The sequence below is a fragment of the Ptiloglossa arizonensis genome, chromosome 7, assembly GCF_051014685.1.
Source record: "Ptiloglossa arizonensis isolate GNS036 chromosome 7, iyPtiAriz1_principal, whole genome shotgun sequence".
Taxonomy (NCBI): domain Eukaryota; kingdom Metazoa; phylum Arthropoda; class Insecta; order Hymenoptera; family Colletidae; genus Ptiloglossa; species Ptiloglossa arizonensis.
The window spans coordinates 1,772,718-1,798,736 of record NC_135054.1 but is presented as its reverse complement, the minus strand read 5'-3'; the positions used below and the strand labels follow the sequence as shown (position 1 = coordinate 1,798,736).

General features: G+C 32.8%; 1 protein-coding gene across 12 annotated transcripts in view; it reads left to right on the top strand.

Annotated features, from left to right (window-relative positions):
* The window catches only part of Liprin-gamma (liprin protein kazrin), a 244,333-nt gene that overhangs the window by 21,874 nt on the left and 196,440 nt on the right, over positions 1-26,019 (top strand). For 9 of the 12 annotated variants that reach the window (XM_076316088.1, XM_076316092.1, XM_076316094.1 and 6 more), the window contains exon 1: positions 1,098-1,204. The exons of 2 other annotated variants lie outside the window; for them this stretch is intronic. In XM_076316088.1, the coding sequence (XP_076172203.1) occupies positions 1,108-1,204 (97 nt within the window). In that variant the 5' untranslated portion in view covers positions 1,098-1,107. Of the gene's footprint in view, positions 1-1,097; positions 1,205-26,019 lie in introns of those variants that run through there. One more of the 12 variants, XM_076316087.1, reaches the window with a different exon arrangement.

The following is a 26,019-nucleotide window of genomic DNA, read 5'->3' as shown; positions in this document are numbered from 1 at the left end:
ATCCTTACCTTTACTGTGCACAATGATATGTGTTCGACAACAACAATTTTAGATTAAGAATATGTAATATTATATATCGTGTTGTGTGAAAACAGTTCGTATATTTATTGATTTTGCATAAATTTTTTCGATATAATATAAGATGTAAATACTCAATGACGCATATATGAATCAATATTTTAAAACAAATTTGTCCTGCATTTCTGGCATCATTTTCTTTAGCAGTTACAATTGATCAATTTTTAATTAAAATTGCGGTTAACAATTTAGTTAGCGTTACCCTTGTTTGTTTCATGTATAGATAGATTTCTGTTTGCGAGTATTTTGCGTAATCCAGGTTGAATACGTGACCCGCGTCAACTTGTTTCTATCCCATTCGTCCTTTACCAAATATAAAATAATGAATCGTCTAACAGAATTAAAAACTAACGGTTAATCGATTGATTAACACAACGATTAATTGATTAAAAATGTAATTGATAAATGCTGAACACTGCTTATTAGTGTTTTTTCCAACCTTTTCATTTAAATACATGTCAGATATGTATTCTGGTTCTTTGATGTTGTTTTATGAACAGATATTACGTTTCCAAAATTAACTATTTTCGTTGTTAGGGTAGGTTATAAAATAACAATTTTCTGGACCTTGTGTCCTCTAGAATACGGCGTGTCTTTGCAAACTTATACCTGTATTTTGTTCTATTGTACGGAACAAACTGGTCGATTAGTATAAATACAGGAATTAAAAATATTTCGAGAAGTAATGAGAAATTCGCTGTAGAAAGTGTTAAATTCCCGCGTTTCTTGAAGCCGCCATAAACACTTCAGATTCGACACATCCGGATCTTATTGTTAGTCGCAATTCAACGAATGGCGTCATTCATTCGTTTGCGAGTAGGGGAATCATACGGGTTGGTTCATTCGTCTCCCTCTTCTTCGTTTCAACACTCTTCCCCTTGTTTCTTCTTTCTCACACCCAATGGTCCTACATTATGCAGCGGGAGGCGATATGCTGTTCAATATGTGGGCCATTTCAGTACGTGGATCTTCTATGAGTGGATCACACAACCTTTAAGACGAACACGTTGTAGAGAGATTTTTCGCTAAATGTTGATTACATTCGCGTTGAAACGAGTCAGGCACAGAGTTTTCCTTTGGTATCGATGGCTACTGTATTATCTTTATTCGAACGTGCTCAGTTTTGGTGAGTGATCGTTTCCTTTCCTCGATAATAATGCATACAATTTAGTTTAATAGAATTCAAAATTCGTCACAAGGTGGAAATCTTTGTTCATTAGGAGAAACGATCGATTTTGTGACGTTTGCAACTTATTTTCATTTGTAGTGCGAAATATGTTGTTATTAAGTAATGTACCTAATAAATCATCATACTTAATTACAAATATATGACATGCTCCAACAACGCATCTGAAAGACCTTTTAATTATTACAGGATATAATAAGATGCTTTAAAAATAAATTATCGGGCACTCAAATTAAAACATAATATGCCATACTATTTTTATAAACATCGATCAACAAAATTGTGAAGAAAAATATATATTTAGTACTTTGTAATTTCTTCATTTAATTGTACACCTTAAACAATCATTGAAAACAAATTTGGCTGAAAAGTGCTGCCTGGTCCTCCCCTAAAGTACACCAACTTTGCCTAATAATTTTTTCGATATTATAATTTTCTTGAAACTAATTAGAGTTTATGTTTTATATACCTCGTTTCTTTATTTTATTTTAACTTTCTCAGGGATACTGGCACATGTTATTTTATTTTAAATATTGCAACATGAAAGTAACCACTAAGTAGTAAATTAATACCTATCCATAATTAAATTTCTCGACGATATAACTTATTATTTAATTGAGAATGGAGAATATATTTTTAGTTCATTATTCTATGAATTGTTTCAATAAACCATGGAATTTTTGTAACAAAATGCGAATCATTATATCCTTTCGTTGCTAATTGACGGCGTTTACTTTTAAATGCGGACATACATAAACATTTTATATCTCTGCTATATTAAATAGATTTTTACACTTTGAAAGTCACCTATATTTTACGGGCCGTATGAAGTTTGCATTATAATTTTCATAATTTCTACGTCATTTTGTATCGCATAAAATGATCCAACAATGTCTCTAACGTATACTGATGTTTTGTTTCGTACTGAATATGACTTTCGTTGATACTCATTGTTCGAATTTTTTCCATGGCAAATATATTGTATGTTCTGTTAATTAAAGCCAGTTAATCAGTTACGTTACATCATTTTTTTGCTATAGTAAATGTCTCATTAAGTTTCATCAGATTTTTTAAAAGAAAAAGACTGTCGAAAATGTCGAAAGAATATACTTTTTTTAAAATATTTCATCACTGATCTGTAAAAATTGACCCTTACTGTTCGCGTTCTATATCGAAAATTACAACTGTTATTCTGTTTAAATGACCTGTTCGTAATTTAAATAAAACGATAGAGTGAATTATTTCACGGCCTTTACAATTAGTCTATCATGGGGGTCGTCATCTCACGGTGTTTTCCCGCTTTAAATTTATAAAAACCATAAGACGTTCTTCTGACGACGTAAAATTGCGTATTTTGTCAGTAGTACTTGAATCACAATTAATTGTCAAATATAACCCGTAAACTAAATATGTTTTTTCAAACAAACGTTTTTTTTATTAAATGATTGGTACAGCATCTATTTACTTTGGAAAAATAATACCCCCCCCCCCCCCCCCCCCACATTACATCAAATGTTCCCAACAGTCACCACTTCGTTCAAAATTCTTGATAATTTTTCTTGATAAGACAATACTCTGTATTAATCTTTTTTTTTGTAAGCGGATGATTTACAATGAAAAATATTACAATCGATACGCGTAACATGTATATACGTATAAGTTTCTATTTAGCAATGTTTATTTGTTCACTCGACATATTGAAAATGAAAAGGCACTGTTTTATGAGATCGTGGATTTATCGATACTATGACATGAGCTACAATTGAACGAGTTGTACATTTATTTGTAAAATCCATTTATAGAAACCATGTGTTAAAATACAATAGATTTTAAAAGAAATATCGAAAAATGCAAATTGTTTTTGAGGAATGCGTATTGTTCGGAATTTCGTTCAGAATTGACGATAGCCAATATAGTCAATATATTGACCAATGATCTTTTGTGTCTCTATTGCGGGTCTTTAATTACCGCAATAACGAAATTGTTCTGGTTAAACAAACAATCCTCTTTCGAACAATCAAGCGTATGTTACTCGATTACTAGACGATTTCAAGTTATCGTTAGAAGTCTAAAATTTCCATTCATACAAATACACTCTTTGACCACATGGAGGCTAAATCAGTGCCACATATCGTTCCAAAACAAGTTAGTGGCAGGCTAGTTATCTTGGACGATTTCCATAAACTCACAGATGCGAGCAAGTATTACTGATCCCAAAGCAAAATCCTCAAGATCAATTTTCGTATTTATCGTAATGGTATATATTCCACCTTCTAAATATTGAAGATTAATTTGAGGTACGCTTTCAAGGTTTCGGTTTATTGGATCCTACCAATTGCTGCAAATAGTTTTTAATTATTTCTAATTATGTACATTTCAAGCAATTTGAAAATATTGAGAGTTGACAGGTACGGCAGACAATTTCTACTGTAAAAGTATTAACTTTGGCACTTGGTTGCTAAAAAATAACATTCTAAACCTTTTTCAATTTTTAATAGTAACTTTTTCAGATATTTTAAATAATTTTTTACAAGATGGAACAAAAGAAATTATGTTTAAGTCAATAACTATCCTTTATTATAAATTCAGTTTGATTTAGGAGCACTTTTATCATGCTTATTTGGCTATACCTTTTCATTTTCATTGGTGGATGACTCATCTTGGTCGCGTGCTGTATCGCTCTCACTTGCAAGCGGTACACGCGATGCTTAGTCTCAGATTGAAATAAATAAGGTCAATTTTTGGAATAAAAGCGGCTACCATACTTGTTAAAAATCCCTAGCGTAATCGATTTTTATCGATGTGTTACCATAACTAGGTACATTTAATGTTCAACAATATAAACAGTGCTTACAGAGCACTTTTCAAAGAGTATATTTATACGAACATCAGAAAAGTATTTGCGCGACTAAATAATAACAATATTGTATTTATTAAATAATTGAAATTTGGTATTTTGTTTCATTCGTTTCATTGTATTTTTTTGTTTACTAACAAAAATCAAGGAAGACAACGTATTTTTTAATTTTTATTTACGCACGATAAAATCGATTTGAGTATCACACAATTTTTACCGGTAATAAACATCCATTTTGAAAAACATTATTCGGTTTTTAACGAGATAAACGGAAAATCTATACGGCATTTTTTTGTATTTTTTTTTATCGTCTTACATAAAAATCGTACAATTCAAATATTCGTATGAATTGAGAATTAGGCACATTTATAATAAAATTGCTTGAGAATGTTGATCACGAATTAAAATGTTAGCTCGAACTCACAAATCGAGACCATCCGAGTTGGCGAGTTACGTGTCACAAGCCGATATAAAAATCCAATTAAATTACCAAAGTGTACGTTAACACCAGGAATTAGCACTGCTCGTTGCAAATCCGACCTGTCAGCGACGAATTGTCTGAATTGTCGGCAATGAAAGGTTTCCGGTACAGGGCACTGCGTACAGAGAGTAAGAATTTTTCACGGTTTTACATTACATCTCTTTAAGTTTGCTCTTTCACGCAGCTTTCGCAACGATGATCGCTCTTGCGCATAACTTTACGAACAGTAGCTGAACTCCTGTAATTCTGGCAGAAACTTCAATATAGTTAAGAATGTAATATTTGTTGGTTGTAACAAACATTTGCGGTACGCAGGTTTTAAGGAACAAGAATGCAAGCTCATTAACCTCATCTAACAACTCTCAAAACCGTTTCTCCTCTTGGTTGATTTGAACTACCATAATACACTCTGGTGTTCAGAACATATCGACACCAGAGAAAAATAATCAAGAACATAATATTCAAGACAGAGCTAATGCTAATAAACAACTCCGTTATTCGTTATCTAAATAAAAATATGTCAAAGACTGAAATCATATTAGATATTTTTTACTTCGACTATTGAATACGAAGTGCTGGTTGTTACAAAATACTTGTGCAATACTATGTCCAATGCACATCGTATAATATTTTCAAGCATTTGACTGCAAACAAAATATAAATTAGTAAGTTATTCATTGTTAGAATACCATTTTAAACGTGTACTTAGATTGTCTATGCACTGCATTGTATTCATTTTATTTTATTTGACGCAAAACAAAGCAGTGGCGAGTGATTTCATTATCGTGTGGACTTTAACGGATTACCGCAAAACGAGCGCCCATCTATTACCATATAGTACATAGAGAACATTAAGGTGAATTTGACTGAAAATGTAGCGTGTACATGCACATTTGTATATACAATTACACACTATTGAAGATTAATCTCACAAATGGAACAAATGTGTTGGAATCTCTGGCATCGTATAACTAATTGTACTTTCTATATATTTCAAAAGCTACTTTATCTTCTTAGAAATTATGGAATTTAGTTTTGTGTTTGAAATTTACACGAGTGATCATTTGTGAATACATCACGGAAGAAATTTATTAAATTAAACAGAATCGATAATGAAAAAAAACACGTTCGATTAAAATAAAAATGGTACTATCCGTTAAAGTTTATACATATGTTAAAGTTACAATGAACGTCATCAACATTCACGACAAAAAGACCGTGATAATTTATTGGAAAATCATTCAGAAGAAACATTTTCTTTCATACTTACACGTGATCGATACTAACCTTTACCATCACGAAACTGTTAAAGTGCGAATAATCAGAGCTTCTTCGTACTTAATTAAAAGAAAATAATTATTTAGCTAAAACGTGAAAGTCTAATCTAGAAACGCCAAATCTAGTAACTTGCATGTCTGTAAACAAATATGGTCGAAATTGTTGTCTAGGTAAGAGTTTCGAGCAACGAATAAAAAATAAACAATTTTTATGCATTATTCGTCGAATGAAAATAAAAATTTAAATTGTATTATTGTACATTAAAGAGATAAAAATTTAACTGCCCAATCGAAATAAATGTCCTCAAGAGGATACATTTGAGTTTCCATTGTTACCAAAAACTAAGTGTCTCTTATTTTACGATCGCTCTACAAATCTGTAAACTTCGATAAAAATCGGCGTTGTTTAAACTTGTATACGTTGAAAACAATCGGTTCGGTTCGAAGAGAAAGAATTAAAAGAAACTAAGGAACGCGAAACGAGTAAATTATGAATCCGTATGAGGCTGAAAGACTGCAAAACCCGAAGTGGAATCCTCACAAACTCAGCGATACCAACGAACTTTAATTCAATGAAACATACACCTGAATCGAATTATTCGTTAAAACGAATTAGCATCGCCTTAATAACAGTCCAGGCATGACGTTATCGCGGTGACTCGCAGTGAGTCATACGGAAAACTGAGGCTGGCATCCCATCGTGTTGAGGTCGAAAATCACGGTTATCATTGTGACCTGTAGTTAGACGACGGACCATATAATTGACCACCCCCGGACTCATGGCACGACGAGGCCAATCAACCTCCATTGAATCACTTTGAGCTCGTCTCTCGAGCCAACAATTCTCCGAAAGTTACCCCCGAATACGCCCGGGTAATCTTTTTCGGCACACAGCGATGTGTTTACAGACTGGCCGGGGAAAATATTTTCTAACCACGGGGGTGGAGGGCCTTAATCGTCTTCTCGACTGTCCACGGCATCGTTTCTTCACCAATATCGCCGTGCAGGTTAGAGTTACTTTCTCGTCGAACGACTTTTCGAAAGTAAGCCGGAAAATCGAGAGATCTCTTCAGCCATTTGTGGCTACCTAGTTAACGATTCGCCGACCGACAATTCAAACAGAATGCAGCTTTGAGCTTTGCATCGATGCAGAATGGCCTACAACAGGGTGGAGTTCATTTTTTATCATCGTCTCTTTTATACCTTGATTTGAAATTATACCTCACCCTCGATTTTCACGGTGCATATTCGAACCGCACGATTCCAATTTTCTACGGTAGACAAAATACTACAAAATTCCATTTTACCCTGTACGCTTTCGATTTAACGCGATTTAAGGGGGTATTCGTTTCTGTTTTTTTTTTATTTCTTTCTTTTTGTGTCAAAAATAGGTAATAATTGTAATTTGTTTTTTGCTCAGATATTTATATACGTACGAAGATGTAGCGTGACAAGTTACGCCTCGATGCACTGTGTACAATTGTTTTACGTAGTTTATATAATTCTGTGCCATTCTACGTCAGTCTGCGCTCAACTTAATACAGCATCTAACTCAATGCTGAAAACGTGTTATCAGAATTCAACGATCTTTTACCACGCGTACAACCTGTTGTTATCTCCTTGTAAAATTGAGTTTATTTCAGAAACGACGAAACGATATTTGAGAAATTCTAATCGCTGAACGAGTGTGCACGATGAACCAATGATACAGATAACACGAACTTGTAGCAATTCGATGATTTGTAGTAACTACGACGAATCGAGAGTTCTTTTGTTTCTTAAGCCACGTTCACGTGAATTCGGCTCATTTCATCGGTGCACCCCTTGAATTGAGTGTGCAACACTGTGGGTTGGAAATAACCAACCGTTCCATTGGTAACTTTGGTCGACCAGACATTACTGATGAATTCGATGCTCTTGACTAAGGGATTTTCGCGGTTTCTATTGACGAGTGATTTCGATTCCACTCGCTCCAGTTGACTTTGAATTGTTTCCAATTGTTTTCCCATCGTTGTTAACGTATCCTCTTGACATTTCATGCGTCTGCCAATTGTGCGTTAAGCGAACTTACAAATCAGAAACGCATCGATTCGTGCTTCCCGTACGCTTTCATCAGCATGTGAACGTTTGCACTGAAAAATTTCGGGACGAGTTAATTACAATGTCGAATTATTGACTTGTTCGTTCTAAGCCACCGTGGATCATTGGTGTTCGCTTATCGCGGAAGATCAACAGAGTCTCTTTTCATTCAATCATGTATCGTGTGTTACGATATAGGAATTTATAACGATTACTATATGTTCTGTAGATCCCAGGTATATTTTTCTAGGCCTGCTTGTTGAGATACTATCGGTAATTTTCAAGAAGCTTGTCACAACATCCAGTATCAAGGTTCGAGCTATCGATAAAGTACTCGTCAAGAAGTTAATAGGTTGTAAAGTAATTGCCAATCCAAGCAGTAAAAAATAACAATACGGACAAGATGCCAACGCTAAAAGTTAACAGCACTGTCTTCGTATCAAGTTTCGTTCCTAAATATCTCTTCTGGTAGAGAGATCGATATTCAAACGAAATTGAGACGAACACCTTGAGGAACCATTTAAAGTGGGCGATTACAGTAGTAAATTTTAAAGTCAGCGGGAACAGTAAGTAGGGAGCGCGGTACTAAATCCGATGAATTGCAGAAGTTTTCCGATAGAATAGTGCTGATAACAGAACGGAGTATGGTCGGGGAAAGGGGGAGGAAATCCAAATGGTGTGCAGAACTAACACTTCTTTGAACGTATGATACCCGTGAAATAGTCTCTTTAATTGCGCGTCTACGTGCCTTTCGGTGATTGCGTACAACAATGTGCCTCCATACTTAAACGCGGTGAAATTTTCTAGATACTAATCTCACAGATTGCGAGGTCGGTTATTTTCTGAATGCGAGTTCTCGTACACGATCGTTTTCCAACTTACATTCATTTTGTTCAATGATAACTTTTCCACCGTTGCGAAGTTATTAGACATTTGTTCGTAGAGAGACATTTAAGGGACGCCTAAGTTAAAAATAACAAAGAATCACGTTCATCGATCAATTCGAAAGTAATGGATTTTTGTACCAAGACGATTTCAATAAGCGGCACGTTCCTTCTAAAATTTCCAGCGATATTGCTGCCGGGTAGATATCGTGAAAATTTATTTTGGAGGCATGCAGTTGCGTCAGCCGGCGTTAGACCGGAAAATTCCTCCACGTTACCCTGCATTTCGCATCTACCATCCCTGAGTGATACGAGGGTGAAACCGATACCCCAGCAATTTTCTCCAATTGCATCCTTCCCTTTTCTGTCGCTGTCAGGATCATTCCTGCCTCCTTTGCAATTTGTATATTAATCTGGTATTATATCATTAGGGTTACTAAGAGATTTGTAATGGGAAACGAGATGGTATAAATACGGTAAAAAAGTATGCAGATGAATTGATCGACGATATTGCCAATACTTTGTACAGGATGTCTCACAAGGGATTTTCTTTGCAACTTTTTAACGTACGAAAAATTCAGTCTTCGGGAAATAAAATGAAGATTGAACGATTGAAAGATATTAATTTTATTTAAAGCTATTTGTCATAACGTTTTGGTATAGTACATCCAAGAATGTAATTTGAACAATTTTGAAGTACGTGTACTTACGAGAAATTTTGACAAACAGTTCAAAAAATACTATAATATCGTTATTTTATCGAATTAAAGAGTAATTTAGAAATACTCTTACTTAAATCCTTGCACATATTCTGTCTGCTTGCATGTATTCACGTATTACTTAAATAAAGTTCTCTTTCTTCAATTTTTCGTATAAAGGAGTACGTAATGATCTGTTTAAGCGTAATTAACTTTTCTGGTAAGAATTGCCAGGTCTTTTGTGTCGAATATTTAAGTCAGCCTTCAAAAGGCCTCCTCGTATATTTTGTTTTGCGTTATTTACCAAAGCATTAATTTTACACGCGGGATTAATTAAACAATAGAGTTAAAAATGTTTTGCAAGAAATTGCTTGAATCGACTTACAATGTTTCAAATATTCAATTTCATTTACATGAAAAATCTATAAAGTATTCATTTATATATTTGTATTAAGTATTTATACATTTGTATAAAGTGCTTAAAGTAAATAAAATGTATAAAGTACTTAATTGTTTCGAAAAAAAGAATGCATATTTACTAAGCATCTGTTACTAAGTATCTAATTAAATTGTTTTCAGTATTATAGTTGTGTCACCTATAATATTGAGTTTGCCATAATTTACAGTGAGTTTTGAATAGGTAAATAGACTCTTCTGTATTCTTACTTACTGGAACGGTCTACCATTGAAAATCTCTATTATTCTAACGTAGTATTACGCGAAAATAGCATGTCTTTCAATAAAATATTTCTTTTCATACTATTATGAAACATTTCCCAAAAATAATTTTAATCATTCCAATTTAACATGAAATTTACACGATACGAGGAAACTTGCGGATGTTGACATTAAAAACCTTTTCGTGAAGAATAATATTTGGAGAACTCGTGTTATTAGAAGAAAGAATTATGTAGATAGTTTGAAGTCCATAAAAAACAGTTTAATTCCAAGCAACTAAATGCATAGAAGAAAATTCGTGCAATTTGAAAAAGCAAAACAAATCATTTGTCTCTGTTATAAATATTTATATTGTTTTATCTGAAATATAGAATGATTAATCTCAGATCATTCTACTATAAGTAAAAAAGTTTCTTATTCGATTATCTTGTTTTTTTTATTAATACGGATACGCACGGATATCTGTAACCCCTATAAAAAAAATCATAATAACTAATCACATATTATTTGAATAAAGAAGATAGCACGTACAAAGACAGAAACACAAGATAATATCACCTACAGGCTTGACGTCACAGAAACATTTAAAAGAAATCAACATCTATCATAAAATATCACCGCATTAAACGAAAAGAATCCAGCATCAAATCGTTGTTAATAACTCGTATGTCGATATGACGTTAAATATGAATAAATAAAAAATAAAAAAAAAAAGATAATAAAGGTTTTATTGTGCAAAAAAAAAAATATATATATATATGATGTTTTGGAGAAATAATATTTATTAAACTTGTTTGTACGTTTCAACATTTTAAGTCGTTTGTGGATAAAATGTGGTGTCAATTCGAGATGGTAAGGTTAGGTTACAGTATTTCTGTTTTCGGGGCAAGATTAAAAAGGCCGCCTGCCATCGGTTTTCGTGAAGGGTGTAATTAAAGGGATGGTGAAATCTAGATACCGCTTTAGGCCTGGTGCAGCATCATGCTTGTTCGCTCGTTGAAGGTACTTGCACTCCTCTTGAAAGGAGGGAGTGTTTTACACCCTTGGGACACACGATCTATCGGCGTTGTTCCTGCCAGGCATAATCACGACCCTTAACCCTTTCGTTCTTAAAAGATAACGATTACGTCATATGCGAAACAATGACATTCTGTGCCTAAATCATGGTGCGTGGCAGCGTGGAACGGCAATTAGAACGATAAAAGCGTCGAAGGGATTAAGCTCTTAATGACTGTTCTCATTGGATACAACCGCGTGTTGAAATATATACCGGCATATTGGAATCATTTACGGTTTTTAAACGAGAAACCTTTTCCTTGGTAATATTTCCACATACATATATGAGAAACAATTGCGTTTTTAAAAATAGAATATATACAGACGGTCACAAAAATCTATATATATTCTATACATTATAGTATTATGGACAATGCGAAAATTTTAATAATTCTATAGATACCTATAGAATTTTGTTGTCAATTGCAGTAAGAAGAGTTTTGGAGAAATAATATTTATTAAACTTATTTGTACGTTTCAACATTTTAAGTCATAAAACATAATTCTATTGTAGATTGTAATTAATTTCAGAGAATCATGTCTTATGATTAATTATTAAGCAGTAACAATTGTACTTAAATAGTAGCAGTTGATAAAGTTAGCAAATAGTAACACCAATTGTCATAACAGAGTAATATGAACTATCTTCATTCGGGAAACTCGTGGTAAAATATCATACAACATTTATGACGTTTATCGATAACATGGTCTAGCGTCTGAGCAAGAAAGTGTAATTATTATTGCCGGTAGGCGAGTTAAATATTAAAACAAGGTATGTTTCCAAGACCTGATTTAAAATACAATTTTTATAACTTATATTTGCCCTTGAAAATTATAAAATTCTACAACACTTGAGTTCGCGATAACAAATTGATTGAATTTAATAAATTTCCATCAGTTACAGTTAAACTACTTTGTAAGAATATTAAAAAATATAAACTCGGTTGTATGAAATTATTGTTCAATTTTCATTTATCGATAAAAATTAAAATTTGCACACTTTTATCATTACATCTCCATGGTTGTGTTATCCACGAATTGTTCAGATCCTCTCGATAAAAATAAATCCAAATACGACCTTAGACGAGTTATGTTAAATTATACGCATTACAAATAATGTCTGAAAATCTAGTAACCTCGCTAATCCATTAACAATTCTGTCATAAAGACAGATATGAATATGTTAATTTTCGTTTGTGGATAAAATGTGGTGTCAATTCGAGATAAAAATGGTCGATTCGTTGAATAGAAATATTATTTTCTGCAGTTATACAAAATTGAGAATAAACGATTTAATTTCATCTAATCGGGAATTGTTATGGTATTGTACAATATCGTAAAGATTTAAAAAAACATCGTAAGTACGATAATGTGTGCACAAACACTTCTCCTTTTTCGTACTATATTCCACGATTGTATGTAGACTTGCATAGCTGGCTATATTTACTGGAAAATGACTAAATGAAGTTAAACGACCGTCACAATTAATAAAGAGCAGTCGAGGTAGCTTCAAATTCGAGAATGTCAATAAAAGTCACTGTTCTTTCCGATAAAGTTGTGTTCGTGTGACCTGCGGACCTTAGGTATTCATTTAAGTTTCGTTTAGGTTACGTGCGGGATGCAGTGATCGTGCGCGTCCTCTCGGATCCGTTACTCATTCCACTGTGCATGTGCATCGTGAACGGTTGATGCAGGCAAGCCAAGATGAGTGCGACCTTCCAGCTCGATAAATTGGTTCGGGGGATGCTTCCGGTCATCACGTCAGGTGCATTTACATAGCAATTGCTGAAGGTGACCCGTTTGGTTATTTTCTAGTCGTGGATTTCACCCATGAGAAATATGTACTATACGGTTCGTTAATTTTCTTTGACAGTTCATCATGGTTCTTCGTTGAAAAGAAGGTCAATTCTTTTTTCTCACCTTTATAGTTTATAAGCGGATCACCTAGAACGAAAGACATTAGTTGTTGATGATCGACACAGTAAATGATACATTACTTTCGTTTAGTCGATTAATCGTACGTTTCTCGTGTAAAAAGAATAATGTAACAAATCGAGGGTTTGTTTTTAATTGTGAGAAAAAATTCTGAAGTTTACTAACATCGCTTATACAGAATGGCAATCGTTTGGCCGTTATAATTCTTTCGAGGGAGAAGGGGGAGAGGGGTAACGCGAAAGCGAGAAAGCTGCTTTTATTCACGAGTTTTACGATCGTCTGGAATTTTATGACTTTTTAAAATTTTCACGAAGTCGGTCGATGTTTGCTTCATTATGAACCTTTTCATTCAAGCGGTTAGAGTAGTTCACGGTCTTCATTCTCTTGGTTTCGAAGCAGATTTATTCAGAAATCATTAACGCTAATTGTATATTGCAAAGAATATACAATATATAAGAATAAGGATATGGAAAATGTGTAATAATATTTTTTCGAACGAGAACCAATTTTTTAAATTTCTTGGGGTACGCGAATAATTCGCTGAAATTTGCCAACCATATTCGTTTTCTTTATTTATTTTGAATTGTTTCCGTGATTGTAAACATTGACGATGCTACATATGTTGGTTTTCATCGATTTTATTACCTTCTAATGTCGGCATTAAATATTTCAGCCACTAGTTGCCATTTGCCTGAGTGTACGTTGCAAAATATTTCTCCTCTTGTTTCTTTGCTCTATTTGCTATCGTTTATATTTTCATTTATTATTGAAAAATCTATATTTGGTTAAAATTGATTAAATCTACAATGATAATTTATATCTCCTTTTCTTCTTACTATACATAATTTTATTAATTTAGTGACAATTAAAATAACAATTTGAGTATTACAACACGAAGATTTGTACGAATACATTTCTCCAGTACTGGATGATACAGTATATCTAGTGATAAAAATATTTGAGCGTTAACCATATTTAGATTCAATTCAAGCAGATAATACCATTCTGTTGTTATTGTTTACAAAAACCAACACAAGTAGGAATTACGAGTAATGAACAAACATGTTCACCAAGTGAATTGCGGGAATATAAAAAAAATGTATGAAATTAATTTGTTCGAAAACGAAACTTCTCTCGAACAAATTTTATTCAATATTTTATTCGATTATTTTTGCACACGGTATTACTCTACGCTCGGTTGCATTTCCTGCATATTTCTTCGGATGTACAATAGAGCGTGAAAACGATAAATGGAATTATTACTACAAGCTTTTTCCAATAAATGGTCATTATTTTAATTGTGCTTTTATAGTTTCTCGATAGAAATTCGACGACTTTTGTAAACCTCTTTTGTCAAAAACTGAACTATTTATAAGAATCGATCCTATCTAGTGCACTTCTTTGAAATAAATCTTTCGCTTGGTTCAATGTATTCTGTACACCTGTTCCGACGTCGATCTTTCTATCTTAATTAATTTTACGATCATTCTTCGTTGAAAATTTACTAGACTATGGATATTATGTATCTATGGTGTATATTAATATGAAACATACATACAGAATATATGTAATTAAATACTTTATATGTTGATACAAGGATATTTAACCTGCGGAGATCGCGGTTAATTCGATAAATACACGCAAAATATTTTTATAAATATTTTTAAACGGACACAACGTAGAGCTCGTCGATAAAGAGTAGCTGTTATATGATCTAGTAAATCTCTACATATTCATCCCTCGAAAACAGGCAGAGGCAGCTCAATATAAAATCTACAAATTTATGGATCATGAATTTTCACTGATTTACAGTAGATATTATTTTAATTGTTTGTATTTTATTTTTGCTTGACAGCGTACATTCACCTCATTTTGTTGCATTATTTTCTGTAATAATTGTAAATTAAGGAAAATGGTTGTAAATTGTTTTCAGTCGAATAAGATTACAATTTTTTTAAATATTCATACAGTTTCTGCATAAAAATTAGCATCGTAGCACAGATTTTGAATTACACGCACCCCGAGATACATAGCAACCTCTTGAAAATGTTCAGCAGCGCAATCTCCGCAGAATTAATATTTTATTTTGCACGGTGTGCGTTGTTACATTTGTTTTTTTATAGATGTACGCGACTATAAATACGTAAAATCCGCGGTCTAATAATAGTGTTATCTCGCATAGATATTAAAAGAGAAATAATTTTCGACCAACGAGTTTGGTGAAGGTTTCCATTGAAGTGCAACGCTCAAAGTACTTTCGCTCGGTCCGCGGAGTTTTCTGTTTTGAAAATTTCGTTGAGTGAACGCAAACACGTGTGTGGAGCATTGACGCGTTTAAACGACGAATATCGTCCACCGGGATCGTGAAAAAGCTGTACAGCAGAAACTGCATCACGGATCAAGTTTATTGCAACCGGTCGCGTGTCAAAACGGCCCGGGGCGGACTTAATCGCGAGAAAGATGGCACGGTCAATTTTGAGCTCGATACCACGCGGAATGCCGACCGCGTAATTCCGATCAGCGGATGAAGAATCGACGACCACGTTTTTCGGAGCTTTTGATCGCCGGCTGTAAAACGATACCCGCGCAGATCCGAACAAGCGTATGCCATCCGCAGTCGCTGGCAAAAAAGTAATTAATTTCTTGCTCGTTCATCCGTTTTGTGTGGTGTACGCAAGACGTGTGGGTGGACACTGCCTGCGTTGCGTGTGAGTAAATGCCACTTGAAAACGTAACAGAAATTTGAAGATTCATTTATTTATTCGTCGCATTCTTTGTAGACATAAAACTGCTTTTGGTGATATTCTTTTATATTTTGTGAGAGAGGTGAACAAGAGATTCGTTATAGAAGACGTTTTTTGTCAAATATCTCTGTATGCATCATCTTTGTATTGACCCTCTGCAATTTGAACTGTTTCTGGTTTTTCATTCTAGCTAGTTCGCACCAGGGATAGGCAAAATGTATTTCAATCAAATATTCGAACGATGAGTACGTTACTAATTCATATTTTGTTGATAGTCGACTGCTTGTAAATATTCGCACGTTGTATTTGATAGTTGTAGAACTACAGAGTAGTTTTTAAATTAGTTTCATCGACGAATGGTACAGAATTATTGTGCGATTATCTCGTCAATGAGAATCAAATGTATTTTATTGGTATATGGTATTTAATTGCCGATTAAATAAGAAATACTTTATTCGGACGAATAGCTAAAAATATTTTGGAAGTAACGAATAATAAGTAACATTTTATCCGGGGTTTACTATAATTTATATATATATATATATTATATATTTCTTATAAATTTATTCGTCAAAGAGAAATATTGAATGTGTGCACTAATTTTCCACCAATAGAGATCCAAACGAACGACGTACTTTTTATTTGTCAATGAAACTGCGTATAAGTATTCTTTATTGGAGGATCAAAGAGGGTTTTATTTCAACTGTTTGAAACAATTTTAAATTGGAAAAACTATATTCCGGTACTTCAACTAATATAAATCAACCACAAAGCTAATCACATTATAAATAAACATATTTTGATACTTGAAAATTAAATTTTAAAACTTATAATGGAAAACTATAAAATGTAAAATATAATTTAAACGCGTTAACCACATTGAGGTCAATAGCGACTGATTAGAAACACATATTATTGGTATATCTATATCCATTACATTGTAATATATTGAATTTATAATTAATCGAATACACTTAGGTATAATTAACATTTATAAAAAAAACAATTGGGTAATTGTTGATTAATAGAATAAAAATTTTATTCAATTTTTAAAGTTTATATATATAATACTTCGTAAACTACTCATTTACTGGTCGATATACCAAGGAATGCACAAGATAAAATATTGATAAGACATCTTAACAAAAATTGGTAATATTAAAATAGAAACTAGTAGTTGTATAAGACAAGTTATTTATAATTTAAAACGTAAAATGAGATTGTTACAACCATTTTTGAATATCAGTTTGTAATTTAATGGTATCATTTTGAAGTGCATTTATTAATAAATGCATATAAAGCATTTCGGGAACGAATTTTTTATAGTAATTCAATTTCCTTATGAATGGTTCTTTAAAGTCAAAGGAAAGCCAGTCGCTAAAGTATATTCATTGACACTTTCGCAACGATAGCAATTGGCTGTGCTGCATTGTGCAAATAATTGCAAATTTTCTCGTAACATTGTAAAAGTTACTTAAATCGGGAAAGAAACTATTCCTTGCACACAAAATTTAATTATTCCTTTGTAAACTATCCAGTAATAATAGAGGTTCTTATACAGAGACAGTTTTGTAAACTGCTGCTATATCGATCATTTGTACACAGGGACGATTTCGTGAGCGACCATTTTAATCGCGATTCGTATTCAGGGATGATTTGTTCGTCCAATATAAATACAAGAATTAATTTGATAAATGATGTGGTTCGTTTCAGCATATTACGATACCATTCCCTTTGTAGTTGATTCCCGAAGAGAATCCAAACGAAGGATCGAAATGTCGAAATAACGTTTCCCAATTTGAAATTGTTCTATAGTGTTCAAATAAAACCTTTCGTTACATTTAGTTGATGACAATAAACAAAATAAAAGATTACGAATTAATTCTTTATTAACACGATACCGAATACACGTATTCGGTATTTGACATTGTATCAAGTATAAATTATAGAAATATAGTAATACAATGTGTACAATATGTTAGATACATGTATCTTTTATATAAAAATTTCCCAATATGGTAATTCCTAATTTGCTTGCATTCGGCTAATTTTTGCTAATATTATGTAGTTTACCAGTTTTTTAATATTTTAGTATTCAACAACATAATATATTCATATATTGTAAGCAATGTGTTTATATTCAGTAATTAACCTATTAATATTTTATGGAAAGGAATGTTTTATCGTTGCAGATTATTTATAATCCTTTGTAATGTGATGTTTTGCAAAATATTTTCCAACAAACGGTCCAGATTTTTTATTAAAGTTTTACATATAGGTAGACTCTAGAAACTAGGACGAGTTTTAGCTCTTTTCTAGTCGCGAGGATACAGAGAATTGATACACAAAAGAGTTGAGCGCTGTAATGGGGAGTATCTTTTCACGATGCAATTCTTTTTAGGTGAAACGGTGCAAGTACAGTATTACATTAATGAGTTTCAAATGTGTATATGTTCCATAATTAATATTCTCGAGTGTAAGGATCTTTCGTCCAACAACTAGTTTTTGTTTAATTTATGATTCCATGTGACGTTACTTTTTTTAATGTTCTTAACAGAATGTAAACATTTTACCTTGAATCCTGCGTTTTGGTTTTTATTTAAAAAAAAATGGTTTCGTTACGCTATTTGTTCTTCTCCTACTATATTCGTAATATGTTATGTATTTTATATTGATATTTCTATACTAAAAAGAACCCAAAATCAGGGCCATAACGTTTAAACAATATTCATAAAGTCAATAGGTCAAGTAACTTAAATACTTCGGTCTATGTATTTTGATTATAACACGATTTCAAGAAACTCTGCGATAAGCAATTATCGCAAATTAATCATTTATAATTAACTTTAATAACATTAATTTATAATTAATAATTCTACAAACATAGCAATCTCATTTCCAGTTATGACTAGAATGTCGAATGTTGATCAGCAGCTGGGTCGTTAAGCTTCCCGCGAAGTTATAACGAAATTAAGTGTAATTGGATCACCCAATTCTGATACGCGCCAAGGGTTAAGTTATTAATTACAAGTTTCGAACCAATTATTTCATATTAATTTATCGAAGTTTCCGTTTCTTGTCTAAACTCCGGTGTACGGACTTGATAACCTAGTTTTATGGATCGATTTATAAGAGGTTTCTAATACACCTTTTTTTCCGAATGCAATACCATAATAATTTCGCTGTGATTTTGGATGACATGTTTCCTCGGCAATTTCTATACAGTTTGAAGTATTTTTACAAACAATATATCCATGAACTGAAGGTAAATGTGAATGTTACCGTTGTAAAGATATATATGTATATATCTACGCTCAGAATGATCAAAAGCTGAAAAGCAGACGTGTACTGGAACGTTCATTTTCGAAAGTGTGCAAATGTTTAAGAACACGGGCAACTTGCGCGAATCTCGATCGGGAAAGGTGTTCAGCTACAAGAGTGGTTCATTCGAGGCGAGAAACCGAAAGATGCACTCAAGGGCGCGTTCACTCCCCCTCTATGTATGTATTTATATAGTAGGTACATATATATGCTTATCCACGATGTTGTTCGAAGGCTTTCCCGAAGCGTAAGCTTGCATTCACAGTGCTGTGCATTGATGGTGCGCTCAAAGGATGCAATAAATTGCAGATAATTGAAACTGTCCGTTCTTATGTACTTCAAGTTCAATAATCATGGTACATTAAGAAGAAGCCAAGCTCGTCTTTCTTGATTTTTGTTCACTCCTTCCTTTTAACAGAATACGTTTCGACCAGCGTTACAAATCATGATGCAATATCTTTTACTTCGATTCGTAGAACGTCTTGTTTCACCGTTAAAATATTAAGCTTCGATCGAACTTATTCATAGTGGAGTACACGCGTAACTGCGTATACAACGCAATGATGAGATCATTGAAACTTCATAAAGCGGAGGAGAAGAATAACGAACGTGTCTCGCAATAAAACTTTTCGTTCTCGTTGCAAGATCGTATCAATAACATAACCGTGTTACGAATTCCTGTTTTCCTTTTGACTACGAAGCTCGTAGGAAAAAGTAGACTCTAATCTTCCATTAACTGCGGACATTTTATGATGTGTAAGAACTTTATTCGCACTGAAATACTTTGCTCGCGTAGCAATACACAGTTCACGATTCAGTAAAAGTGTGACTGCTTCCAATACGATACTCCCTGGTTGTATGAAAGTGAAGTGGATAAGGTATTCGTTGGTATATATTGATAAAATACTAAGAACAATTGTTGCACACTTTTGATATTTTATGTAGAATTTTGTGATGAAATTGTATCGTGTTCCACTTGATTTCGTATAACCGAGGAGTTAACGTTTCTCTGCCACAAATCGATATTTGCTTGTTTCGAATTGAAGATAAATTTGATTCGTTAATGAAAATTAACATTCTCTATACACATGTCATTATATCTTGATGGAAGTATTACCAATGGATTGTTGAAGTTATCCTGACAAAAACAACCAAGGCCTTTTATCGACTATTTTTAATTACAGCCTGTTAATAATTTTTCAGAAATTTTTTTCTAATACGTCTAGTTAAAAATAGTTCTCCTGAAATTTCGCGAATAATACTCTCGGGAAAATACAATAAGAAATAAAATTAAAGTTTTTGTTAGAGGATGGTATTTGATTGAAACGGTGATGGAAAGTTAGAAATAATTATTTCCTATAATTAGAATCTATTGATGAAAAACTGTTCGTACAATGAAGATTATTTTATAGTCGAAGACCACTAATGGAAAAATGTTTGCAGGCTACTATCCACGATTCTGTTCCATTAGTGATCCTCGATTAAAATGAATCTCGCAATTTAAATGACATTTCTGTGTAAATTTACGATTCGGCTTTTTCAAGATCGTAATCTAGCGTGATTAAAACTTCGAATTCAGCGCAAGACAAGTTGATTGGAAACTAGTCGATCTATAACGGTATTTAACGATATCTCTTGATTCTTCCGAAGTACGAAGTTAGAATTGGATTCTATTGTACTTGCTCGCCTATCAAAGTATCGTCTTCCTTTTATTTTTAATCTCACTTATATATTGTAGTAGTTAGTCTGCATAGTCAATGGAGTCTATCTTCTTTAAGGATGAATAATACAATCGATTTTGAGGTGGAAGTTTTCAATAATAAAATTGAGAATTTCAGAATATCAAAAAGAATTCAATATCAGGCTTTGTACGATAATCTCATATTTTTCCAGTTCTGCAACAGTTTGTAAAAAATATAATACACTAATTATTTAGATCCACCGTAATACATACTTTGTAACTCGCTTATCGCTTTCAAAGAATCGCCCAGCTTACGTTGCATTAACAAGGAAAGCACTTAACTCGTCTGTCTTGAATTTTAATAAAAAAGGAGTAGCAGAATATACGTTGAAACTTTATGTACCTTTTTAAACACTTTTATCCGTACAAATAGCCGTTGCGAGAAGTATAGTAGCCCGTAAGAGTGCTCGCGTAGTGTAGTGATATAGACACCTATGTGGGGAATATTTAATATGAAATAAACATAATCGTCAATGTTTATTTATTAACTATCTATTTATACACGTGCGTGCATGCGTGCGCGCGCGTGTGTGTCTGTGTGTAAAATAAATAAATAAATGTATAAAAATATACATATATGTGGCTAGTATATTTTATTATCACATTTCAAACAGGTATAAAAAAATCATTATATTCGACACAGTAGTTACGGTGCCAAACACTGTACTTTTTACAATTAATCCAGTTGTCACACGTATTACAAGAGTACTACAGACATACCACAACAAAAATGTACACCGAGCAAATATGACACACGTCATGCGTACCATTAAGACACTAAATAGAAGTATCATTAATATATACGTATATACACAATAATTGTATACAACAAAATGTGCAGATTATACACACACGCGCGCGCGCGCACGCACAACACACACTACAAATGATAATAGTGTAACAAGTTTTATCTGCTTCGGTTTTTTTTCCAAAATTCGAGAATAAAATTTCTTTACGAAACAATGCAAAATACTTATCTATGTATGCATATTCACCGTAAAGCAAATAGTTGAAAAACTGTATTTTCTATTGCCGTCTCGAACACTAAACTATCTAGACACGGCCCCGGTTGGATTCTCCGAATTAGTTTTGTTTTTAAGTAAATTGGTTTTTCAATTAGTTTCTTGTAGCCAAAGTAACGAATAAGGTGTCAGTAATTAGCCGTTAAGACTGCCGTTAAAATGCCTGCTTGACGATTTTATTACTTCGGAGGTACCACAATTGCGTGTAAGTAATGTCTAAGCAAAAATAATTAATTCTACCTTAGTGAGCAGTGAAAGTAACAGATCCTTATTTTAAATGTCAGCCCAACGTCAAGATACGTGGTAAGAAGAAGATATACTTGGTGTACGTTAGCTGATATAACATTGTCAGTAACTATGGTAGACACAAAAACGGGGAGAAGAAATTTTTTGTTGCAATATTCAAAGCATTTGAACAATAGTGTCCATGTATTACTCTCGGTGTCCATGTTACCTCGAATTTCTTTATCACTTGTTTGTCATCGAAATATCATAGTACAGACGATTTGAGCTAGCAGTTCATACGCTTGAGGTCGTAGTTTCGAACCTCTTTTATTGAATACACACCTTTCTTTTCTTTTTAATCGGTTTCACGTATAACTGCAATATGTACGATGCCAAAGCATAAGAACAGTCAACATCACGGTCACATGCATATAGGTACATGGTCCATGTGTACTATTATTCTTTTGCAAATGGAGGGGAAGTATCTTTGATAGCAGTTTTCCAGTTTTTAAATTACTTTAAAACCATTTGTTACGTGGAAAAATGTTACGAACAAAAGTTATAGGCTATGAAACGGAGCATGCACTGCTATGATTAGTTTCTCTCGATCTTGTTTTTTTTTATCGCGATATCAAAGGCCAACTTAAAGTTTTCAATCGTAGTGTATGATATTGAACTCTGCTATTGGAAAAAGTAAGAAAAACTGGATAAAAGTAAAAAAAACTATAAGAATATATGGGCCCAAAAACTAATATTATACTTACCGAGATGTTGTGCTTCGATGAACGACGATGAACTTTCGGGAATGTAAAAATAAAATCGGGATATATCAACGAAATCTTGTTGTTATAGCCTATAATGTTATTAATCACAGACACTTGTCGAACAAATGAAACATTCCAAACAAAAAAAACATTACAAATGAAAAATTCAAGGTGAACTTTGTATTTCGATAAAAAAGTAAAATGGAAACAAATTAATCGTATTGATGTATGCCACATATTCTAGAACTTTTATTCGAAACCTTTTTCCATGTAACACGCGGTTGCCAAGTAATTTGAAGAATTGGTAGATCTTGGTAGATTGTCTGGTACAAAACGCATAATATAATATTAAACAAGAAAATGTTACTTTGTATTTAAAACCTGGATTTTTGTGGATTTTTCGACCGAATAATTGTTGTTCATCCGATAAGTGTTAATAATAAAATTTGAGTCTAATTCTCTATAAACATTACCGTTTGTTTCTGAAATATTTCAGCACTCCTGCGGTTAATATATTCCGATGCACGTCGTTGCTTTCTTTCCAATTTTCTTTTAAATGTCACTTAAGTATTCCATTGTGAGGGAAGTATTCTCTCACGTCGGCGAAGTTGCTTTCCCGAAGAGAGAGAAAAATAAAAAGAGTGACTGCACCAGGATAGTATTCCTCTTGCGTTCGTGGTGTCTATTATTTTTACGTTTCTTCGGTGTATACGCGATAATTATCAATACATAGCTAATACGATAGTAAATCGGATCGGTTGAAAAAGAAAAAGTATTCGGTGAACGACATTTGAGCTCAAAGACAAATTGATATTCTAATTAAAATTATCGAGAAATTACATCCAATGTGTTACACATAGCAACAGGGGCCTACAGTTTATAATAGGTACATACCATTCTCTAAAAGTAGGTTAAAATCGAAGGTGGAGACGCTACGGGCTTCCCTTGTAAGTTGTATCGAGCGTATAAAAGTTAATGCCGGATTTAAATACTTAATAGGAAGTCGTTACTTCCTCGGAAAAGGATGGCGTAGCGAACCGTGCAGACACAGAATTTGCACAAAGGCGGCATAATGGCTCTATTCGCGTATGAATAATGCAGAAAACGAGCACAATTTTTATTCCTAACAAAGGCAAATGAAATTTATTTTACCAGAATTTTTTCGTTTATCTTAACGATATGCGGGCGATAATAAGTTAAATATATAAGACATAGCTAATATGTTTTGAGGGAAATTTTGTATACAAAATTAATGAAAATAATTCACAGAAATTGTTTTCAATCGAATCAGTCAAGTTTCAAGATATAAGTATTTTTTTAGTGGCATATTTTATCTTGTCGAGATCATTGAATATTTGCAAATACTTTTATAATATTGTATGAAACGTTTCGGTCAGTTTACTGGATAAAGTTAATATGCGTCTAATATTTCTAGTATAATTCTGTAATAATTGCAAATGTAGAAATGCTAGATATACAATTACTCTATGATCTTGCTCATTACAATGCTGCTTTTACAACATACCTTTACGTAAAAGATTTTCTTAATAGGCGTTTGGCAAATATAGGAAAAGATTCAAAAGAATACACAAGCACTTGCGATATACTGGTATATTTTGAAAATTTTCACCGTGATTGGTGGTTACGTTTTTCTTTCCTAACTAAGAAAATTCATTGACGTAAAGTTAGTCTACGTTATGTTTACATATTCGTAGAAGGTATGTTATACATATAACTTAGCAACAGCAACAACAACAACATCAACAACAACAACAATAATAGTGTAATAAGATTGTATACAAAAAATTAAGAAAGAAGAGAACAAAATGGAAAATTAACGTTAGTATAAAAATAAAAATAATTATACACTGTAAATGCTGTCACTAACCTAATTTGGAGACTAATTTAATAACGTATTGAGAATGCAAAAAAATAATATAGAATAATAAAAACAGAAAGGAAAAGAATGATGAAAATGTTGCGAATGAGAATATATTGTATTATACAAAAAACAATTGCGTTAAAGGAATAAAAGTAAGTAAAGAGCAAAATATAAAACTTACAGACGAAAACAATAAGAAAAATAGGAAGAAAATGAAAAAAAAACGGTATGAAAATAATAAAGAGTTGTCATTGGTAATGTTTATCAATAAATACGATAGATGCGTGCTCGAAGTAGTTAAAGGTTGATAAGAAGCGAATCATGGGAGAGTGTGAGTTATATAGTAGTAATGTGCGGAGCAGTAAGAGAAAGAACCGTGGTATTTGTACGTGTATAGTTAAATACATAGGAAAGGATAGGTCATTTATCGCATCTGATGGAAAGAATTTTTTGTGGTAATAATTACGGTTTGTATGGATAAGTTCACGTAAATACGAAGGCTGTAGAAAGCTCAAGGTGATCGTTCAAGTATTATATCTACTCCGAGTAAAGGCTTATACGAGAATTCTAGGGCAGCTCGGTTTGTAACAAGAATTATTAAAACACAAAAATGTTTTGTGGAGACAAAGTCAAAGAAGAACAAATGTTTAAATTAAGTTTTTGTACTATTGTGTATTTTGGTATTCTTTTTTTAAATATAATATTACTAACGTTGAAAGATCATATAACAGGTCAATTTGTTATATCAATGCTTTGATGGCTATACGTTCTAAAACCAGTTATACTTTTTTATCAAACATTTTTGATTGAATATTTTATAAATATTCCGGTATCAACCCTGCGTATTTTTTTCCTCAATAACATGCAACAAATACCAATTTTATCGATTTACATATGTAACTCGTCGGTATCGTAGTAAATATTGAAAGCAATATTGGTATATAATATGTATGTATATTTGTAAGTATTTCCTCGTTGTTCTTAAAAACTCTCGTTACAAAATATTTTAGAATTATGATTTTATATGAATTCAAAATTATGATTGACATCTAGATTTATTAGGTAAAGGCCATATTTGAGAATGTTACGCCAAGCAATTTCAATATAAATA